The 18,857-nt window shown below is 39.9% G+C and overlaps 1 protein-coding gene across 4 annotated transcripts in view; it reads right to left on the bottom strand.

Moving 5' to 3' along the window:
* The window catches only part of pde5ab (phosphodiesterase 5A, cGMP-specific, b), a 105,652-nt gene that overhangs the window by 38,378 nt on the left and 48,417 nt on the right, over positions 1-18,857 (bottom strand). For all 4 annotated transcript variants that reach the window (XM_047384900.1, XM_047384901.1, XM_047384902.1 and 1 more), the window contains exons 5-8: positions 15,574-15,645; positions 13,885-13,974; positions 13,665-13,802; positions 4,532-4,599 (exon numbers count right to left, since the gene is read on the bottom strand). In XM_047384900.1, coding sequence (XP_047240856.1) covers positions 4,532-4,599; positions 13,665-13,802; positions 13,885-13,974; positions 15,574-15,645 — 368 coding nt within the window. The remainder of the gene's footprint in view (positions 1-4,531; positions 4,600-13,664; positions 13,803-13,884; positions 13,975-15,573; positions 15,646-18,857) is intronic.

Below are 18,857 nucleotides of genomic sequence, written 5' to 3'. Positions count from 1 at the left end.
CGGATGAAAGCAAATTCTGCATGTCATTCGGAAATCAAGGTGCCAGAGTCTGGAGGAAGACTGGGGAGAAGGAAATGCCAAAATGCCAGAAGTCCAGTGTCAAGTACCCACAGTCAGTGATGGTCTGGGGTGCCGTGTCAGCTGCTGGTGTTGGTCCACTGTGTTTTATCAAGGGCAGGGTCAATGCAGCTAGCTATCAGGAGATTTTGGAGCACTTCATGCTTCCATCTGCTGAAAAGCTTTATGGAGATGAAGATTTCATTTTTCAGCACAACCTGGCACCTGCTCACAGTGCCAAAACCACTGGTAAATGGTTTACTGACCATGGTATCACTGTGCTCAATTGACCTGCCAACTCTCCTGACCTGAACCCCATAGAGAATCTGTGGGATATTGTGAAGAGAACGTTGAGATACTCAAGACCCAACACTCTGGATGAGCTAAAGGCCGCTATCGAAACATCCTGGGCCTCCATAAGACCTCAGCAGTGCCACAGGCTGATTGCCTCCATGCCACGCCGCATTGAAGCAGTCATTTCTGCCAAAGGATTCCCGACCAAGTATTGAGTGCATAACTGTACATAATTATTTGAAGGTTGACGTTGTTTGTATTAAAAACACTTTTCTTTTATTGGTCGGTTGAAATATGCTAATTTTGTGAGATAGGAATTTTGGGTTTTCATGAGCTGTATGCCAAAATCATCCGTATTAAGACAATAAAAGACCTGAAATATTTCAGTTAGTGTGCAATGAATGTAAAATATATGAATGTTAAATTTTCATCATTACATTATAGAAAATAATAAACTTTATCACAATATGCTAATTTTTTGAGAAGGACCTGTATATTCCTGTCATATCGGCAGCATCCAACCATGACTTACAGGAGAATTTCTAAACAGCTGAAGTGTTGTCTGGCACTCACCCTGTCTGATTTTACCAAAAACATTACATTAACCCGTTACTACTTTGGCGAGCATATTTTTCCATTGGATTTAAAACCAGACAACACTCTCAGATCCAAGGGCTTAAGTAAAAGGCAACAGGACTTCCTGTTTCTTGAAGACGTTTTACCTCTCATTCCAAAGGCTTTGTCTGAATCTGCACCAGCTTAACACTCTCAAACGGAGATTGGTTCATCCAGGATAAAGACCCAGACACAAGCATAGTGGTGTGATATATGCCACCCCGTGAAGCAAGGAATCCTCAGGCCTCTACACTGGAGAAACTAAACAATAGCGACAAAAACAGATCACCCAGCACAAAGGAGCTCATTTCAAGACAGCAATGCCACATTTTGGACATTTACCACACCACCAGTGGAGCCTGTTGACAAACAATTATACACTGCAGAGTACATCTGGTACTCCTATCTGGTGATCCAACATTGGTGTGTTCTCCTCACGTATGGATGGAGAAGACAGCTGCTTTAAGAGAGGATGAAAAGAAGCCATATATTTTAAACACAAAAGAAACATTAAACAGAGGAGTTGGCCTTAAGTTTAATCTTTCCAACACCAACTCTACCGTAGGTGTCTCAGGTCAGATAGACTGCGCCAAGTGCTCAACATAAATTAAAACTTCAAAGCTTACAGCAACTATTTAACACCTGACTGGAATATACACACTGGATTTCTGTAGCCAGAGACTGAATTTCTGGAGGCTAGGCCACCATGGAGACCAAAGAGCATAAGGGCATAAGGAGATGGATGGAGGAGCAGGGGATCATTTCAAGTCAAGTCAAGTGTATTTATATAGCGCTTTTCAGCAACAACGCAGTCAAAGCACATTGTATTTTAAATCAGATTACAGGTTATGCGCTCCACCTGACTTATATAGCAGTTGATGTCAGGACGCTCTGGAGCATGGCATTGTTTAATGCCATTCCTCTCATCCTGACCCTGTACATTCTTAAGCCATTTGTTTAACAGATAAATGGCATGGTCAAAGCCTTTAGTCTTTCTATTGATAATGTGGTTTCTCTCTTAGCAACTGGTTTTACTTGAACAACCATAACCACTAAGTATTGTGCTATTTAGTAGGCATTATTTAAAGAGAGCTAACATGAAAAAAATACTTACAAACCAAAACAGCTAAGAGATGTTTACAAGTCTTTCAGAAGAAAATGTGAAAGCCTGTGTTATGCTTCTGGCACGTCTGCTCTACCCTGTCTCCCTGGCTGCAATCAGCAGATTAGATGCACCTGGTGGCTGCTGCAGTGTAGTGCAATCTGTGGAATGCCAAGCACCTGTGTCTTCCCTGATATATACTGACTGACAAGCAGACGGTGGCAGATTTTTGAAAGCCATCGTGTGAGTAGATATCCAGCGTTCCTTCCTGTCTGATCATTGTTCTTGACCTTGCCTTGCCTTGCCTTTTGGATTTATGCCTCTGCCTGCCCCTTGCCTGACGCCTCTTGTTCCAATCGTTGATCCTGTTTCTGTCCTTGGATTATTGAGCCTGGAGTCACTTCTTACCTGTGCTGTGGAGATCACTGCCTGCCACCCACTGAGGTTTCCCCTCTGGGTTTCAAGTTCCACTCAAGACAAAAGCAGGTTAGTGGCTTTTCTGATTCCTGCAAAATCTGGAGAGACTACAAGTCACTAATCCCTCTTTCTGCCTCAGTGATTCCTGGAAGCTGTGAGGAGTGTTACCTGTGTGACGTTTTCCTGTGGCTGAATAAACCTTTTAAACTTTCAGTACTGTGTCTGGCTGAATCTTGGGTCTGTAATAATAATCTATTGAAGATTCATTCATTCAGGTTTGCCATCAGTTAATTCATTATATATATATATAATGTTTATAATGGTGTGTTTACTGGTACTAACCAGATGCAGGAAGGGATGGAACGGCAACGTATAGGTCAGAAACGGGTATGAATTAGTGAAAGGGGGAATTTATTTGGAGCCTGCTGTGCACACGGGTTCTAACTAAAGTTTTTTAGGTTGTCAAGTATTTTCAAACACAATAAGGCTACTTAGATTTTATCATTGTAATAATAATCTATTGAAGATTCATTCAGGTTTGCCATCAGTTAATTCATATATATATATATATATATCTAACCTAACCTAAAAAACTTTAGTTAGAACCCGTGTGCACAGCAGGCTCCAAATAAATTCCCCCCTTCACTAATTCATACCCGTTTCTGACCTATACGTTGCCGTTCCATCCCTTCCTGCATCTGGTTAGTACCAGTAAACACACCATTTCATCCCAAGTACTCAAACCATTGGGAATCAGTCTATTTTTCTCTAATATTTATTATTTTCATAGATTTTGAATATAAATTCATCAAAATGCTCAAATTTCAAGTAAAATTTATTTTAATTGTATATTTTATGAAAACTTGGTGTTACACCCTATTTTCAACTATTTTGTATTTGATTCTTATATGGGAAGTTTAACAGTCTTTTGAAATTTGAGAGATTTTGACCCCTGATCATACCCAAAACTATTATTATTCAATTTCATGAGTTAACAATGTACTTCATGAAATACAATGTTAAATGCCATCTGTTAAAACATATATCAGTCAAATAGCTTAACTTGCGTTCAGTCGTATATGAATGTAGAAAAGAATGTTCTTTCAGACTCTTGTCAACAAACTCGACCCCCAGATAAAGACTGCGCAGTTGTTCTGTCGCAAGATTATCACAAGGGATGCCAACAACTGGGATGACACAGAATCTAATATAAAGATCGAATGTTAGCAATCGAATTAAGAAACATCTTGAGTTTAAAAACTGAATTTTCCAACATTTTTCAGTTTGTGATTATGCCACTGCCATAAAGGAAGGCACATGTTTCACAGGGGTGTGCGGTGGAAGCTGAAATTAGACACACATTACACTGGAGAAATAAACTTAACTACATCAAGATGACACAACATGAAAACAGAATAATTTCAACAATAGCAATGGTTTGTTGTAAATTAGCATCAAATAACTAAATTAATTTTATTCACATCATTAATGTGTACAAGATTAATGTGCAACGTTTAGTGTGTGTGAATATCCCCATGACTTGCAGAATTATTAAGACCTGCAACTAAGCGGTCACTTGCAAAGAAAAGTCACACCGACACCAAACCAAGTGTCTCTGTGTGACAGACCTTTGCTGGAAAGCTCTCAGACTGCATCCAAGACAGTAAAAAGAACGTCCTGTTGTGATTAGCAGCTTGTGACTGATGAGCTTTCACCTCAACCAAAAGCGTTCCAAAGAAGAAAAAGAGTGAGGCAAGGATAAGAAGGAGACCTCAGCAACACCATAGGAGGCAGCAAAACCTGGTTTTACAGGATGTTGCTGCTGCGTTTTTTTCTTTAAATATTGTGTCAGAGGAGTTGCATCTCCCTCCATGTGATGATAATAAAACTTTATGAAAAGTGCCTGTTAAACAAACATCATCTAATGGCCTCTGAGGGAGAGGGAAAAGGGAATTTTGCAAATTCAAGGAAACATCTGATGTGACTAGTGGAAACAGCAGCAGAACCAATCTGTGGGACAGCCTACAACTAAGGGGATCCTCTTACCTTTTGGGAGCATTCAGGACTTCAGCCAGCTCCTCATTTTCCAGGTGAAACACACTGGAGAAGGAATTCTACAAAAAGAATAAAAATAGGGGAAAAAATAAATAGACTGAACTTATATAGCACTTTCTAGTCATACAGACCACTCAAGGCAGTTTACACGAGAGCCACATTCACCCAATCGCACTTACAAACATGCACAGGTTCATACACCGATATGTGGATTGAAAGGCAACTTGGGGTTAAGGGCCTTGCCCAGGGGCACATAAACATATGACAGAAGGAAGCTGGAATCCAAATCACAACTTTCAGATTGCAAAATGACTACTCCTTCTACTTCCCACTCTTTGACTTTAAAAACTTGCTACCGGACCAGAAAACATACAGGTTTTTGGTTCACTCAAGCTTATTCTGGGGAAAAAGCCCCCCCCCCCCATCACAACAAAGCCCAATGGCAGTGACCCCAATGGGTCTATTACCAATCAAGCCTTGCCTCAAGCCTCAAATAGTTTTTTTTCAACATTCCGGCACTTCTTTCACCTCCCCCCCCTCTTATAGGGACTTGTTTTCTCTCAACCTGATAATTTTTTTCCATCTAAAAGGTAGGGACAGGATGTTGAAGCTGAAAGAAGCTTCTTTGCTTTGGAAAAACGTGCCTCCCAGTGTAGTGCACACATACTGTACACACAGCTTTGCTCTGTGTCATTGGATCTATCTAGGTGAGGCCAATAAAGCTGTTTTAAACACAAAAAGGAGCCAGCAATGTTATGACATTTATTGGAGTCTGTGGCAGAAGGGAAGGTTTATGACAGGATAGCAAGGGATAATGGAGAACTGGAACAGACATTGGAAAACTGGAACAAATCCAGTACATATTTGGAGCTATCTATGAAAGACGTACATGACGAGAAAAAACAGCAGCATTAATCACTGGGAGGCGCATGAATTTCTGTTTCTTTTATGCATTTATTAGATTAACAACACAAAACTGTGAAGAAGCTGAGCAATGCAACTGAACAACTAAAACAAATGTTAGACTGTCCAAACTCATACAACTCAAAAACATACATTTATTTCATCTTATTCACATGTTCACAAATCCCAAAGGCCACTGGGTTGGGGGTCAGACTTTTCTTTAAACAGAGGACCTTAAGAATGTTGGTGTCTTTTTCACGAGTGATGGATGAGCAGGATGGTTGCTTCGTCTGCAGTAATTCAGGTGAGGCTCAAGTCTGTTAAAGTGAGGAAGGAGCTGAGCGAAAACACAAAGCCCTTTATTTACTAATGTGACTATGATCCAGCCCTCTCCTGAATTGACTTTATAGGTTGGGAGCCAGTGATACATGTTGTCTACTCTTTCTGCTGAAAGTGCAGACCTTTAGCACGTTGTAATGTTCCCAAATATACTAGATGCCCGATTGACGGGAGCACTTATGGCAGGAATGCATAGGTATCTATTGGCCGGCTTGGGCACCAGTGGGAAATGTGGCTAATGTTGCCTCCAACAATCCAATGGGTTTGTTTGGGGAAGCCTCCATAGTTCCTTTTCAGTGGAACCTCTGGCTGATAGAGGGATCTGGTATTGTGTGTTGCAAGCGAGTATCTGATTTCTCCTCTTGGACCGATTATTCTGTGGCAGGATAATGGATGGATGAATGGATACTGTATATGGTCCCAACTGGCAAAAGAAATGCTCTACTCTCTACTACTCTGAGAAAGCCAACAGGTCTCATTTAAAAACTGTCTTTTACAGTCCAATTCAATTCAGTCAGTCATTTTCTACCACTTATTCCACAGTGGGTCACGGGGAAGCTGGTGCCTATCTCCAGCAGTCTATGGGTGAGAGGCAGGTACACCCTGGACAGCTCAATTCAATTCAGTAAAAAAAAAATTAGTTCATGCATATTAAGTGTTTGATTATGTATAAAACACCAGTTAATAAAAAGTTTTCTTTGTGCTGTCCTGGACGTATGCCTGTTGCTTTTGACGCACCCCTGAACAGTGCATGTGTGTTGGAATCAAAAGTGTGGTGTTGGATCCTCGCCATTTCTTTAACTTTTAGGTTAGAAGTAAGTCACTGTTTTAATTCAATGTGTTTAATTGTACGTTGCATGCAAGGTTTTTCTAAATGCTGGTGCTGCATTGTGTTTGAAGCTTCCCTGACACGATTTGTTATAAACTGTGAGAGCTCCTATGCAAAGTTTATTGAATGTTGGTGCTTTTACTGTGTTTGGGCTGGCCGATCCTAAATCAGCTGGGAGTTTAAGGTTGGAATATTGAAGTTATTTGAAGTAAGTCAGCGATCCGAGCTCCTCTCATTTTTTGCTGCTGTGTCCGGCGTGAAGTTTCATGACGCTTTGTTCGAATCAGCTCCTCGTGCCGTGTTAAGAAGCTCACGGCTGTTGATCTGAACACATCACCAACGGGGTAAAGACCCATCGCTGTTTCTTGATTCTATATTCCCCCTTTTGCTCATAAATTGTTAGTTTGATCTTCATTAACATTCAGTGTGCATTTCTATTCTTAATTATTAATTCCTCGACCAGTAGATTAGTGAGTGAGTTAGGTGAAAGTTTTTTTGCACTGAATAGTCTGGTTGTAAGAGGGATTAATTTTGTTTAATAAATTTTCGCATAGATATTGAGAAGGTGTTATTTTGAGTAAAAGTGTTTTTCTGTCAACTAAGGTTAGTGCTTATTTCACCCCATTTGGTGAAATGGTTGATAACACCGTTATATTTAGTGGGATTTTGGTTAATAATTATTAATTAGGTGCTGTTAGCCCAATAATCACAACCCCATAGTGTACCTCTTAATATCTATTCATTGGGAATGATTTTGGTTAGAACTTGAATGAATTCTGATTTTTATTTATATTTTTTAATAAATATTCATAATCAGATAATCAATTTCCTACAGTGGACTTTACAAAATTCAACTGTGTCAGGACTGGGTAAAGTACTTTGCCATGACATCAGCATCTACTTTAATTTTGTGTTTCATATTTAAGGATTCAGGCAGAATGAAGGTCATGTTCAATGATCACTTTGAGTCTAAAACATCCAGCATAACAAAATGAGTGAAGGGCCTGCCAAGTGTTGCATGAGATTAGGTGATGTTATTATTGGGTCATTGCTGTGATGTTTGGGTCACAGCTGCATTTAATACTGTAGCAGTGGTGCACATGTTAAATAAATGGCCTGCACATGTAAAGCGCTTCGTCAAGTCCGAGGACTCGAAATCGCTTCGCATTGCAATCAGTCATCCACCCATTCATGCACACATTCACACACCGACAGTGGTAGGCTACATTGTAGCCACCGCTGCCTTGGGGCAGACTGAATGAAGTGAGGCTGCCATACAATCGGCGATTGATTCATTCAAACTTTTGACCTGCCCCTTCCACATGAGCCACCGTCGCAAAACGCATGGCATGTGAGCGCTGCAGTCTTCATGTGGTTTATGTGGTGATCAAACAGTCTATGCTGCTTTATCAAATGTGCAGTAAGCTGATCCCAGAGCATTGCTTTTCTATGACATCATGTCTTACTAGGCCTCTGACACCAAAGGCGATATGACATAGTGTGCCAGAATTATTAGGACTTAGCCAAATGTAACCAAAAACCACCTTGAGTCATTTTACAGTCATGAGCATGCATAAGGCAGCGTGACACAATGGAAATAAATAAATGAAAAACCAACAGTAGAGGATGTGCTGAGTTCTCACGAGAGTGGCGCGTTATTTAACACGGCGGTGCACAAACCAACAACTATTCAGCTCAGGAAAAAAAACAAAAAAAACAATAAAACCTAGCCAAACATTGAATGCAATTTAAAATATTAACCATTGTGTTCTTTTTCTCATCAATGACAAGCTGCTCCATCTCAGCACAATGAACCTGGACTTCTGCGGATCTGCCGCCCTTTGCTTCACCAAAAGTAGGCTCGGTGAACAGCACTATTCTGATGCCAGGCTTCTTCTATCTCAAAAGGCTCTTCTCACATGTAGATCATACAGAAAGCATTGTTAAATTGTTCTAGCTAACCTTAAAACTGAGGTTCACAGAAGGTCTCCATTCAACAATCGAAGAATGGGCATTCAATTTGTAGATGTGTAAAGCTGATGTAGACATACCACACAATACTTGCAGCTGTAATTATAATGAAAGATGATTCCGCAAAATGTTGACTGGCTGAGCACTCTGCACTTGTCAGACTGTTGATTGTAAAAAATAAATAAAAACAAAAACAAATGTAGCATTTTCCATTCACAATAATGCTTGGCAATATGTGAAAAAGTTTGAGGGGTATGAATGCTAAAGGATCGGCATGTGCCCACAGTTTAAGAATATTAATATCAACATAAATATATAAGAAAACTGCCTTTTTTGCTGGTCAAGTAGAAGGTCTTGCAAGGAAAAACAGTGTACAGATTGCGTGCAGAGAAACACTCTGAGACATGCTTCAGGGGACCTGTGTCCATTTTTGGTTTTATTTATTTTGACAATTAAACTAAAGGAGGAAGAACCATTTACAGTGGTGAGACAGATGTCAGACCCAATTACACAGAATTCATGTAAACACCACCAGGCATATGTATACTACAAATGCCAACACACTGAGAAAGAGTGAAGTAACATTCAAGCACATAACAACCAGCTGTCTCTTTGGAGCAATTTAAGCACCACACAAAACAAGTTTGCAGATTACTTTTTGCGGAATAAAGATGTCAACTAAAGGTTAGTGTGTCCTGGCCTTTATGCCGACATGTCCACATTAAACTACACTATATACATTCAAAGTATATTGCAGACAGATATGCACACAGGTAAACAGTTTCCTAACTGACACCGCACACATCATGAAAATGAAATGAGGTAAAGTGAGCAAACATTTTCATGCCGTTACTATTGGTGCAGTCAGTTTCCAGATTGCCCTTCACCCCAATTCCAAAGGCAGAAACTCCTTTCCACAGAGCTGTGGCCTCAATTGAGAAACTACAGACATATAATACTGACACCTGTATACAGAGGGCTGCGTGGAAGATAAAGGCAAAAGAAGTCCTTAATCTCAGAGTAAATGTTTGGTAAGGAAAAAACCCGAATAGAGAAAAAGAGGGGAAAGAGATAACAGATCAGGAAACAGCTTGTCTGGGTCGTGAGTTCATAAGAGGGACAAATTCATTCGAGCTTAGGCTACATCAGCTTGGTTATATGCATGGAATGAAGCAATGATTTATAATACGAGGGATGAGGTAGGTAAAACCTGACCACTAAGATAAACTGCTGTACAAACATAAGTATTTCCCTGGAAACGTTTAACACTCAACGCTCAAGCTCGATCAGACTGGATGGAGTGTCTGTGAACACTGGTTTTTATTTCTTGTCAGAGACTCTCGAGATTTACGTCTGGACTTTGACTGGGCCATTGGATTACATAAATATGATTTGAAATAAACTGTAGCCCTGGCTATCTTTAGTCTCAAGTCTTATGCATATCCATTATTTATTCAGTAAAAAATGGTTCACTGAGATGAACATTTCTTTTTCAAGTTTGAGGTGGACACAAAGGGAGCGACACATTTAATAAACAAAACACACAACATCCATGATAAAAACAAATATAACTTTGGCAGCATCTAACACTGTTTCTTCAAAGGTTCTCCTGGTTCTCCTCATACATTTTCCAATCATCTCGGATCAGCATTGCAGTCTCTGTTAATAAAAAATATCCCCTCTGCATGATGGGGGCGTTGTTTGGGATTGTATGCATGGCCAAATAGTTCAGTTTTGGTCTGAGCAGAGCACAGTCTTTGCGAGGTTCCTAGAGGTTCTTAAAGTAGAATGGGAGGCAGATCCTTTAGTTATCAGGCTCCTCTCCTGTGGAACCAGCTCTCAGTGTAAGTCTGTGAGGCAGACACCCTGTCTACTTTTAACACAGGGTTAAAACATTCCTTTTTGATGAAGTTAGACAAGCTTAGGTTATCCTGAGCTATCTCTGTAATTATGCTGCTATAGGATTAGGCTACTGGGGGGCATACTAATCACTTTTTCCTCACTCTGCTACTTTCTCCTACTACTCTCCAGTTTGTATTATCAGTAGCATTTCTGGAGTTAACATTATGTTCTCTCTCTTTTTTTTCTCTTCAGATAAGTTACACCTGACCTGCCCTTTAGTTTGGCTGTGACACCTTTAGTGGGGCATCAGCTGAGATACTGCTGCTATTACCTTCGTGTTCTCTTTCTATAGAGGATTCACATGGCTCTGTCTTTCTGTGTTTAACCCCATTTCTCTATAAGACACAGCAATTGACAGTTTTTATTCTTTAGATTTTACTACTGTATCAGAGCTTATTTTTTTAGCTGTGTTTCTCCTTCCATCAGCTTCCCTGCTTTCACTCTGTCACAGCTGCTCCACATTTCCTCTAATTAGCTTTTTCGGTTTCTTCTTTTTCCACCCCTGCCTGAGTATTTATACTCCTGACTTCTCTCTGTTCTATCCTATTCTTATGTTTTACTGCTAGTTCCATGCCGTTACATTTCCTAAGCTTAATGTCTGTTTTCTGTGCGGAAGAACATTGTATAAGTTATCATTATTTTATTGTTATTTTAAGTACTCAGTTTCACCTTAGTTTCTCTCTGCATGTGAGTCTATCACCAAACCGTAAAATGACAAAAAATGTTGAAGCACAAAACCCATGTGTTAGTTTCAAAACCTTTGGTCACAGTGTCCCAAAAATTGACAAGCACTGTGCTTGTTTAAAATCTAGTTCAGAAGTGACTCTGTGATATAATGCATGTGTGCAATGCCTTTCAAATGTAGTTCACACTGATACTTTGTCTGGCATAGCCATTAATAATTCAATATTCATCTGTACACCCAGTTGCAGTACCATCAGCCTATGTTTCTTTAACATTACCCAGACTAAATGTGTGAAATTTCCTCTTACATTTACAGATAACGGTTAGTAAAATGAACTGAGAGAAGAGCAAATTAGCAGTTTTTTATTATAATTTACCTCAGAGGACAACAATAAGTTATAAAGAAACAGGTGTTCCCCAACAGCTATCTGAAAGAAACTGGATACACTGAAATAATGCAGCCACTGAGGTCAGAAGTCTACAGGTCCTTCTCAAAATATTAGCATATTGTGATAAAGTTCATTATTTTCCATAATGTCATGATGAAAATTTAACATTCATATATTTTAGATTCATTGCACACTAACTGAAATATATATATATGAATCTACAGCCCATACAAAGGACTCAATGAATGATGCGGGAGTAGTAGTGAATGATGATCCTCTCCTCTCTGCAGCACCACGGCACCTGTTGCACCCTCTACACTGGCAATTTGGGAGAGGTACATGGTCACTTTTGAGTTAAATGAAGGAGGGAGACGCAGCCGACGTCTTTACCCCCATTTCGTTTTATTCAAAAGAACATCCAAACTTTCTTTGCGCAGGCGCAAAACAGTTCTGTCAAAAGCAATCGATCTAAGAATCCTCAGACTCTTAATGACTCCTACAGTTTTACTATTTAATCTCGTTGAGCACAATAGGATATGAAATTAATATTTATATATTTGTTTTTAGCACAGGGTTACACCTAGTCTTCATATGAAATATCTAAAATCTGTGTAGTTCAACAACTCAGACGTTCAACCCGTTAAAAGCCTTGGCATTTAATTGGTTACTGGCAGTCCTTAAACAAAACTACGAAAGAAAGATGTCAGGAATAAATGGCACTGTTTGTTCTTGCAACAATCATTACTCACATTATTATAGAAAAGTGGATGTTTATATTTAGCTATGACCTCAGCATGGCCTGCCACTCATCCATCATGTGCAATAATGAAACTCATCATGGAGGCATTTGAGGGCACTGAGTGTATTTCAATTCCCTCAGAAGAACTAATTCATTTAAATGACCCCTTACAATCTATCCCAGGAGCAGTTTGTATTTATACGTATTAGGAGAAAAACAACTCTGTTATGCAGCCTAACAAAAGCAGTCATACCTATTGATCTTTGTCACACTACACCCACATCCTTCAGTGATAGTGATTTTTATTGGGATTTCATGTGATCCAACAAAACAAAAAAGTTCATAATGATTAAGTAAAATCAAAATGATTTTCAGATTGTTTTACCAATAGAAATTTTGCCACGTCAGCCCCCTGGGTCACTGTGCAGAACATCCTTTCACAGCAGTTTCAGCTGCAGGTCTTTGGGGTAGGTACCAACTTTAAACATCTACAGACTGGAATATTTGCTTTTTCTTCTTTGCTAAATACCTCAAACTCAATGAGATTGGATCAGTCTCACAAGACTTAAATTTTCAAGTGTTGCCACATATTATAAGTTTGATTTAGGTCTGGACTTTAGCTAGGCCATTGTAACACATGAATATGCTTTGATCTAAACCATTCTATTGTATCTCTGGCTGTAAGGTAGGGTGGTGTCCTTCTGGAAGGTGAGCCTCCACCCTAGTCTCACGTTTTCTGCAGTCTCTAACAGGTTTTCCTCCAGGATTGTCCAGGATTTAACTCCATCCATCTTCCCGTCAACTCTGACCAGCTTCCCTGTCCCCGCTGAAGAAACGTTTCCCCGAGTGCTGCCCCACGATGTTTCACCAGGAGGATGGTGTGTTCAATTCCATTCAATTCAGTTTATTTATATAGCGCCAATTCACAACACAAGTCGTCTCAAGTCACTTCACAAGTCAGGTACATATATTCCAATTAATCCTAACCATTGAACAGTGCAGTCAGATTCAGTTATTTATTCAAATTGGAATAAATTCAGGGTGATGAGCAGTGTTAGTTCTATGTTTATTGTTCTTTATGATGTCTAATTGATTTAACGGATTTCAAATGTTCCCTAACAAACCTCTGAGGCCTTCACAGAACAGCTCCATTGAGTTATTTACACACATTAGATTAGCTATCTGGGAAAAAAAATGAAATGATGCATCTTTTTTTTCCACCTCACAATAATAATATAACAACATGGGGAAACATTCCCAGGCTGGGAATACTTTTACAAGGCATCATACAAGTGGTAGATCATTAGTATATGTGTGTGTGTGTGTGTGTGTGTGTGTGTGTGTGTGTGTGTGTGTGTGTGTACTGACCATTGAGTCATCATCAGCAATGAAGACAGTGCAGGCCTGAGCCTGCAAGAAGGACAGGATAGTTCCGGCAATTTTCCGTAACAAAACTTCCAGACACTGCTGCTCCTCAAAGATCAGGCTGGCCAGGTCCAACAGCACCTGCACTTACAAACACGTTCATCATATCACACACTAAGCTATACCTGTATGTAAGTGATCCTTCCCAAACAATCACACTTACCTGATTGCGTCTGTTTTCCAGCTGGGAGGTCTCGTACAGCTGTGCATTGTGCAGAACGATGCCTGAAAAGGCCAGATAGACTGAGAAGTCCTGTTGGGAAGGAAAATAATAAGTGTGTACCATGTATTAGGAAGTAAATTGGAAAGTAACAAAGTAATAAGTAATTTATATATAACAATATTACAAAGTGTTTCACAATTGAGAAGAATCTGCTGCCATCAAGCAGAGGAGTCTAGTAAGAGGGCACTATGCTGGTGTGGTGGTGTTTGTGTGGGGGCTCAGACCATGCTGCGGCATGGCGGGTTCCTGACTTGTGGTTGTTGGCTCTTAAGGATGTTCTAGGCAGGGTGTGCCTCTCTGGCATAGGGCTGGTGCTTTTGTTCTTCCTTTGTGTCGCGTGTATGGCTACTTTGTGGCGGTGCCTGGTGTCTGCCTGCCTTGGACTGCTACCTGTGGCTTCACCACTGGAGCCTTCGAGGGCCGAGGCTACCTGCCTCTTTCTGCTCTTGGGTGCTGAGTGCTGTGAGCGTTTAACTTTTCTAATTATTATAGCATCTTTGTACAGAAGCTTCTTGCATTCACCAAAGAAAAAAATGACATTTTCTCATAATCACGAGATTCTGATCTCGTGATTATGTGAAAAGATTTCGTAATTATGACTTACATTTGAAGGGCAATTCCACCTAATTTTGTATTACCTTGAGCATCTTTAATATACTCCAACTCAAAAACCACACTTCAAACCTGTACTAGATTGATCTCTACTAATGGCAGAACCTTGTGTGATTTCATTACTTTTCATAGATTTTCAGATTTCTCAGGAGGATTACCAGTGAAAGCCAAATATTATTAGTATTTGAAAATTTGTACTTAAGCTGTTTTTACACCAATGACCCAGCTTCTTTAGTTTCAGCACAAGATGCCTTCCCTTACAATAGACTTTTAGATTGCTTAGAAGGATTCATAGATTTTTAGATTATTAGAAAGATTATATTAGAACCAGCTCTTACCAGTAAACCCGCAAGGATTATTAATGTCATTTGATTTGTTTTTCTGTTGTTTGATTTTCTGTTTCATTGTAATGTTTTTCCTTATGTAGAGCGCCTTGAGTGACCTGTTGCTGAAAAGCGCTATATAAATAAACTTGACTTGACTTTTAAACATTCTGCCATTAGTGGAGAACAATTTAGTCCAGGTTTGAAGTGTCTAAGTACAGTAGTTGTTGAGTTGGAGTACATTAAACATGCTCAAGTTAATGTAAATTAGGTGGAATTGCCCTTTAACTTTTTCCTGAATCAGAAGCTGCAATGTCATAATTATGACATCTTTTTCCATAATTACGAGATCCTGATCACATAAATATGAGAAGAGATGTCCAAAAGATCTTTGCAATTCTAGGTGTGAAGTTATAAAAGCTTGGACAATCATATCCAGTTCACCTTTTGATACCAGAGATTTCAATTTGGAGATATTATGGAGAAGAAAAAAGCAGGGTTGGTTAGAGTGGCGCTTTATGGACATGGTCAAATCAAAAATATCGCCAAGATTCCATAGACAAGGCTGAACAGAAGAATTAAAGAGAGCTAAGTGCTGTTTTATTTTTGCAAGAGCACAGGGGCAACAATAAAAGAACAGAGAGGGAAGAAAACAACTCGCTGATAACTGATGTTATTCAGTTAAACGACCAACCTTCTCATCCTGTTCAGTGAAGGCACCATCCTCTCCACATTTCTTGTTAATAGCCTGAGCCACTCCAACAACCTGCAACAAGTGGGAATAATATTGAAGAAAAGACAGAGGTAATTCATTTAGAGCAGCTTTACAGATGTCAGAAACTGTTTCAGAACAAACAGGATTCAATGTCTCATTGATGGTACAAATCAGAATCAGAATCAGCTTTATTGGCCAAGTTTGTGTGCACAAACAAGGAATTTGACTTTGTTTTTAAGCACTTAAGTATAAAAAATGAACCATTTGTATGTGTATAGTCATTTTTTATATAAATTTAAAAAAAAGGCAAGTTGTGGGAGTACCATTATGATGCGCCATGAGTAAAGTAGGAACAAGTTGGCGAAGCGCAAACGGAGAAAAAGGGGAAAAATCCTCCATTTTTGAGTAAAAAGTGATTTTTCGTTTTATTGCAAAATGTGCATGTTGAAGATACGAAGTAACCACTCAGTACTCTAAATGACAATTTCAAAGTTTTTAAAACTGTAAATTTTGTGTTTAAACTCGGCCTGTTTTTAGCGTGAAACCCAGCCGGCTCGTACCTGCATATATATTTTTTTTTCGGAGAGGGAAAACCCACAGCTAGTTTATAGAGCAGCTTTGTTTTGCTCCGTGCTGGCTTTTGTTATTCGTGTTGGCCAATAAGCTGCATGCTTGAAGTAAGTACATGCCTACTTAAAGCAGCTGCTATTTGAAAAAAAACATGTTTCTTCAAGATGGACCAAGCTGAACGCATCGCCCAAGAATTGAGCAGCGGCAGAACCAATGACAACGCCGTACTCTCTTCAGATTCTGAATCAGAAGGAGATGAAGCGGGAGAAATTGATGATAGCAACTTCATAACTTTCGAGAACATTCCTGGTTTCCAGCTAACGAGGATGACAAAGAAAGCTTTGGACTGGCCGCAGAGGAGCTAGAACATAAGATATTAGAAGTTATTGCCATCACAACATTTGAAAACAGAGACAGAGAAATGAGGAAGATTCGTCACTTTGTAAATGCTACAGGAGAAGAAAGGAGAATTCTTCACTCGGGACACAGTCCTGTAGCCGCAAATTTTCTCCAGAGCTCATGTACAACATACGGAGGGATTATTTAGCAGCAGAAAGGGAGTGGCAGGACATGAGAATCATTGGACATCTTGAAGCAAACCGGCATACGCTAGAAACTTCAGCGATGACCACATCCACCAAGAAGACACCAAGGAAAAGAAAACACGTCAGGACAACGTATTTGATCAGAGGCACTGAAGTCTACAGGAATAACTTTCTGTTTCTCAGGGGCTGAGTTTGACAACATTTAAAAAAAAATACTATGATGCATCATATGATGCATCCTCGATGGAGGGAAGGTCAGTCCCAATGATTCTCTCTGCAAACCTAATTGTTTGGACCTGTTCTGTCTTGTGGATAAGCCAAGCAATGCAGCAACGGATGAACACAGGACAGACTGAATAATGGCAGTATAGCGGCTCCCGTAGAAGGGTGTACTTATTGAGTTGCCACAGTAAGAACAGTCTCTGCTGGGCCTACTTCTGAACTACATCTATGTGTGAGGACCAGCTCAGGTCCAGAGAAAGGGTGGTTCCTAGTAACCTGAAGTTATCTACATGCCATGGTTGAGGATGGTGAGAGGAGGCAGTGTTAGAGGAATTCTTTGGACATTTACCATCATCTCCACAGTCTTGAGTGAGTTAATCTTCAGGTTGTTCTGATCACACCAGTGAACCAGTCTATCCACCTTCTCTCTGTATACAGACTTGTCGTTGTACGGGATAAGACCAATGACAGTGGTGTCACATGCAAACTTCATGAGCTTAACAGACATATCCCATGAGGTTCATTCATTTGTGTACAGGAAGAAAAGGAATGGGGAGAAAACAAACCCCTGGGGAGGCACCAATGCTGATAGTTCTTGTGCAGAAGAAGATGCTCCCCAGCCTCACCTGCAGGTGCCGGTCAGTCAGGCAGCTGGTAAACCACTGACAGGAAGAGGCCGGCAATGTGAGCTGGGTAGTGGAGGATGTCTGGGTTGATAGTGTTGAAGGCCGAGCTGAAGTCTACAAACATTCTTGGCATATGTCCCTGGGTGGTCGTGGTGGTGCATGATGAAGTGAAGTCCCAAGTTGACTGCATCATCTGCCGTCCTGTTTCTCAGTAAAACAAAACTGCAGGGGGTACAGCATGGAGCCTGTGATTTCCTTCAGACGCTCAAAGGATTTCATAGTCACAGACATCGGGGCGACAGGTCTGAAGCTATTTAACCCCACGATGCTCCCTTTCTTTGGGACTGCGATGATGGTGGAAAGCTTGAGGCAGTAGGGGACCTCATACAGCTTCAGAGACTTGTTAAACTTCTGAGTGAAGATGGGGGCTAGTTGGTCAGCGCAGGCTCTCAGGTACATAGGGGTACACCAGGGTTGGAAATAAAAACTTTCTCCATCAGCCACTGTGGCTGGTGGATAAAAATAAATAAATGTGGTTTATTGAATATAAAAATCCTCTCTTTAAATATTTTGGTAGTTAATGACTTGATTTGCATAATCAGATTGATTCCTTGAAACCTTTTTCACCCTAAAAAACTAGTCCATGCATTTGTTACTTCAAGCCTGGACTATTATAATTCTTTACTATCAGGAAGTCCACAAAATGCAGTTAAAAGCCTTCAGTTGATCTAAAAGTTATTTTTCTGTTTTTTTTTTTTAAAGTGCCTTGGGATGATGTGTGATGTGAACTGGTGCTATGTAAATAAACTGAATTAAGGTGAATTAAAAGAAACAGAGACAGCTGGTGATTTGCATGGAGAAACTGGATAGTCTTCAACAACAAGAAAAAAATCAAATCTTTTTGTACTGACACCAAACTATTAAGAAGCTCCAGTTGGGATGAGTAACAGATGGTGAGCTACTTTTGTAAGACATCTGCTGGTGCCATCTTTTACCTCAGTGATGGCTGTTGTCAATCTTGGTTCGTCAGACCAAATGTTAGATGTTCCTACCTCCCTTGTTCCAGATGTGGCCACAGGTGTTCATACACTAAGCATGGCCATGAACCTGACATTTCTGGGGTATTTTAATGATTTAAGGACTTGATCTGTTCTTTTCCACTGTGGAAAATACAGTTAGAAAAATGTATTTAATATTCTGCCAATTCTCTATGTTTGCTCACTTATAAACAAAAGCAAATGATCTAACTTTTATGGTAGTTTTATTTTAATGCAGGGAGACAGAATTTGAATAGATAATT

The sequence above is a fragment of the Girardinichthys multiradiatus genome, chromosome 14 (genome assembly GCF_021462225.1).
Source record: "Girardinichthys multiradiatus isolate DD_20200921_A chromosome 14, DD_fGirMul_XY1, whole genome shotgun sequence".
Taxonomy (NCBI): domain Eukaryota; kingdom Metazoa; phylum Chordata; class Actinopteri; order Cyprinodontiformes; family Goodeidae; genus Girardinichthys; species Girardinichthys multiradiatus.
This window is presented reverse-complemented; position numbering and strand designations above follow the sequence as displayed.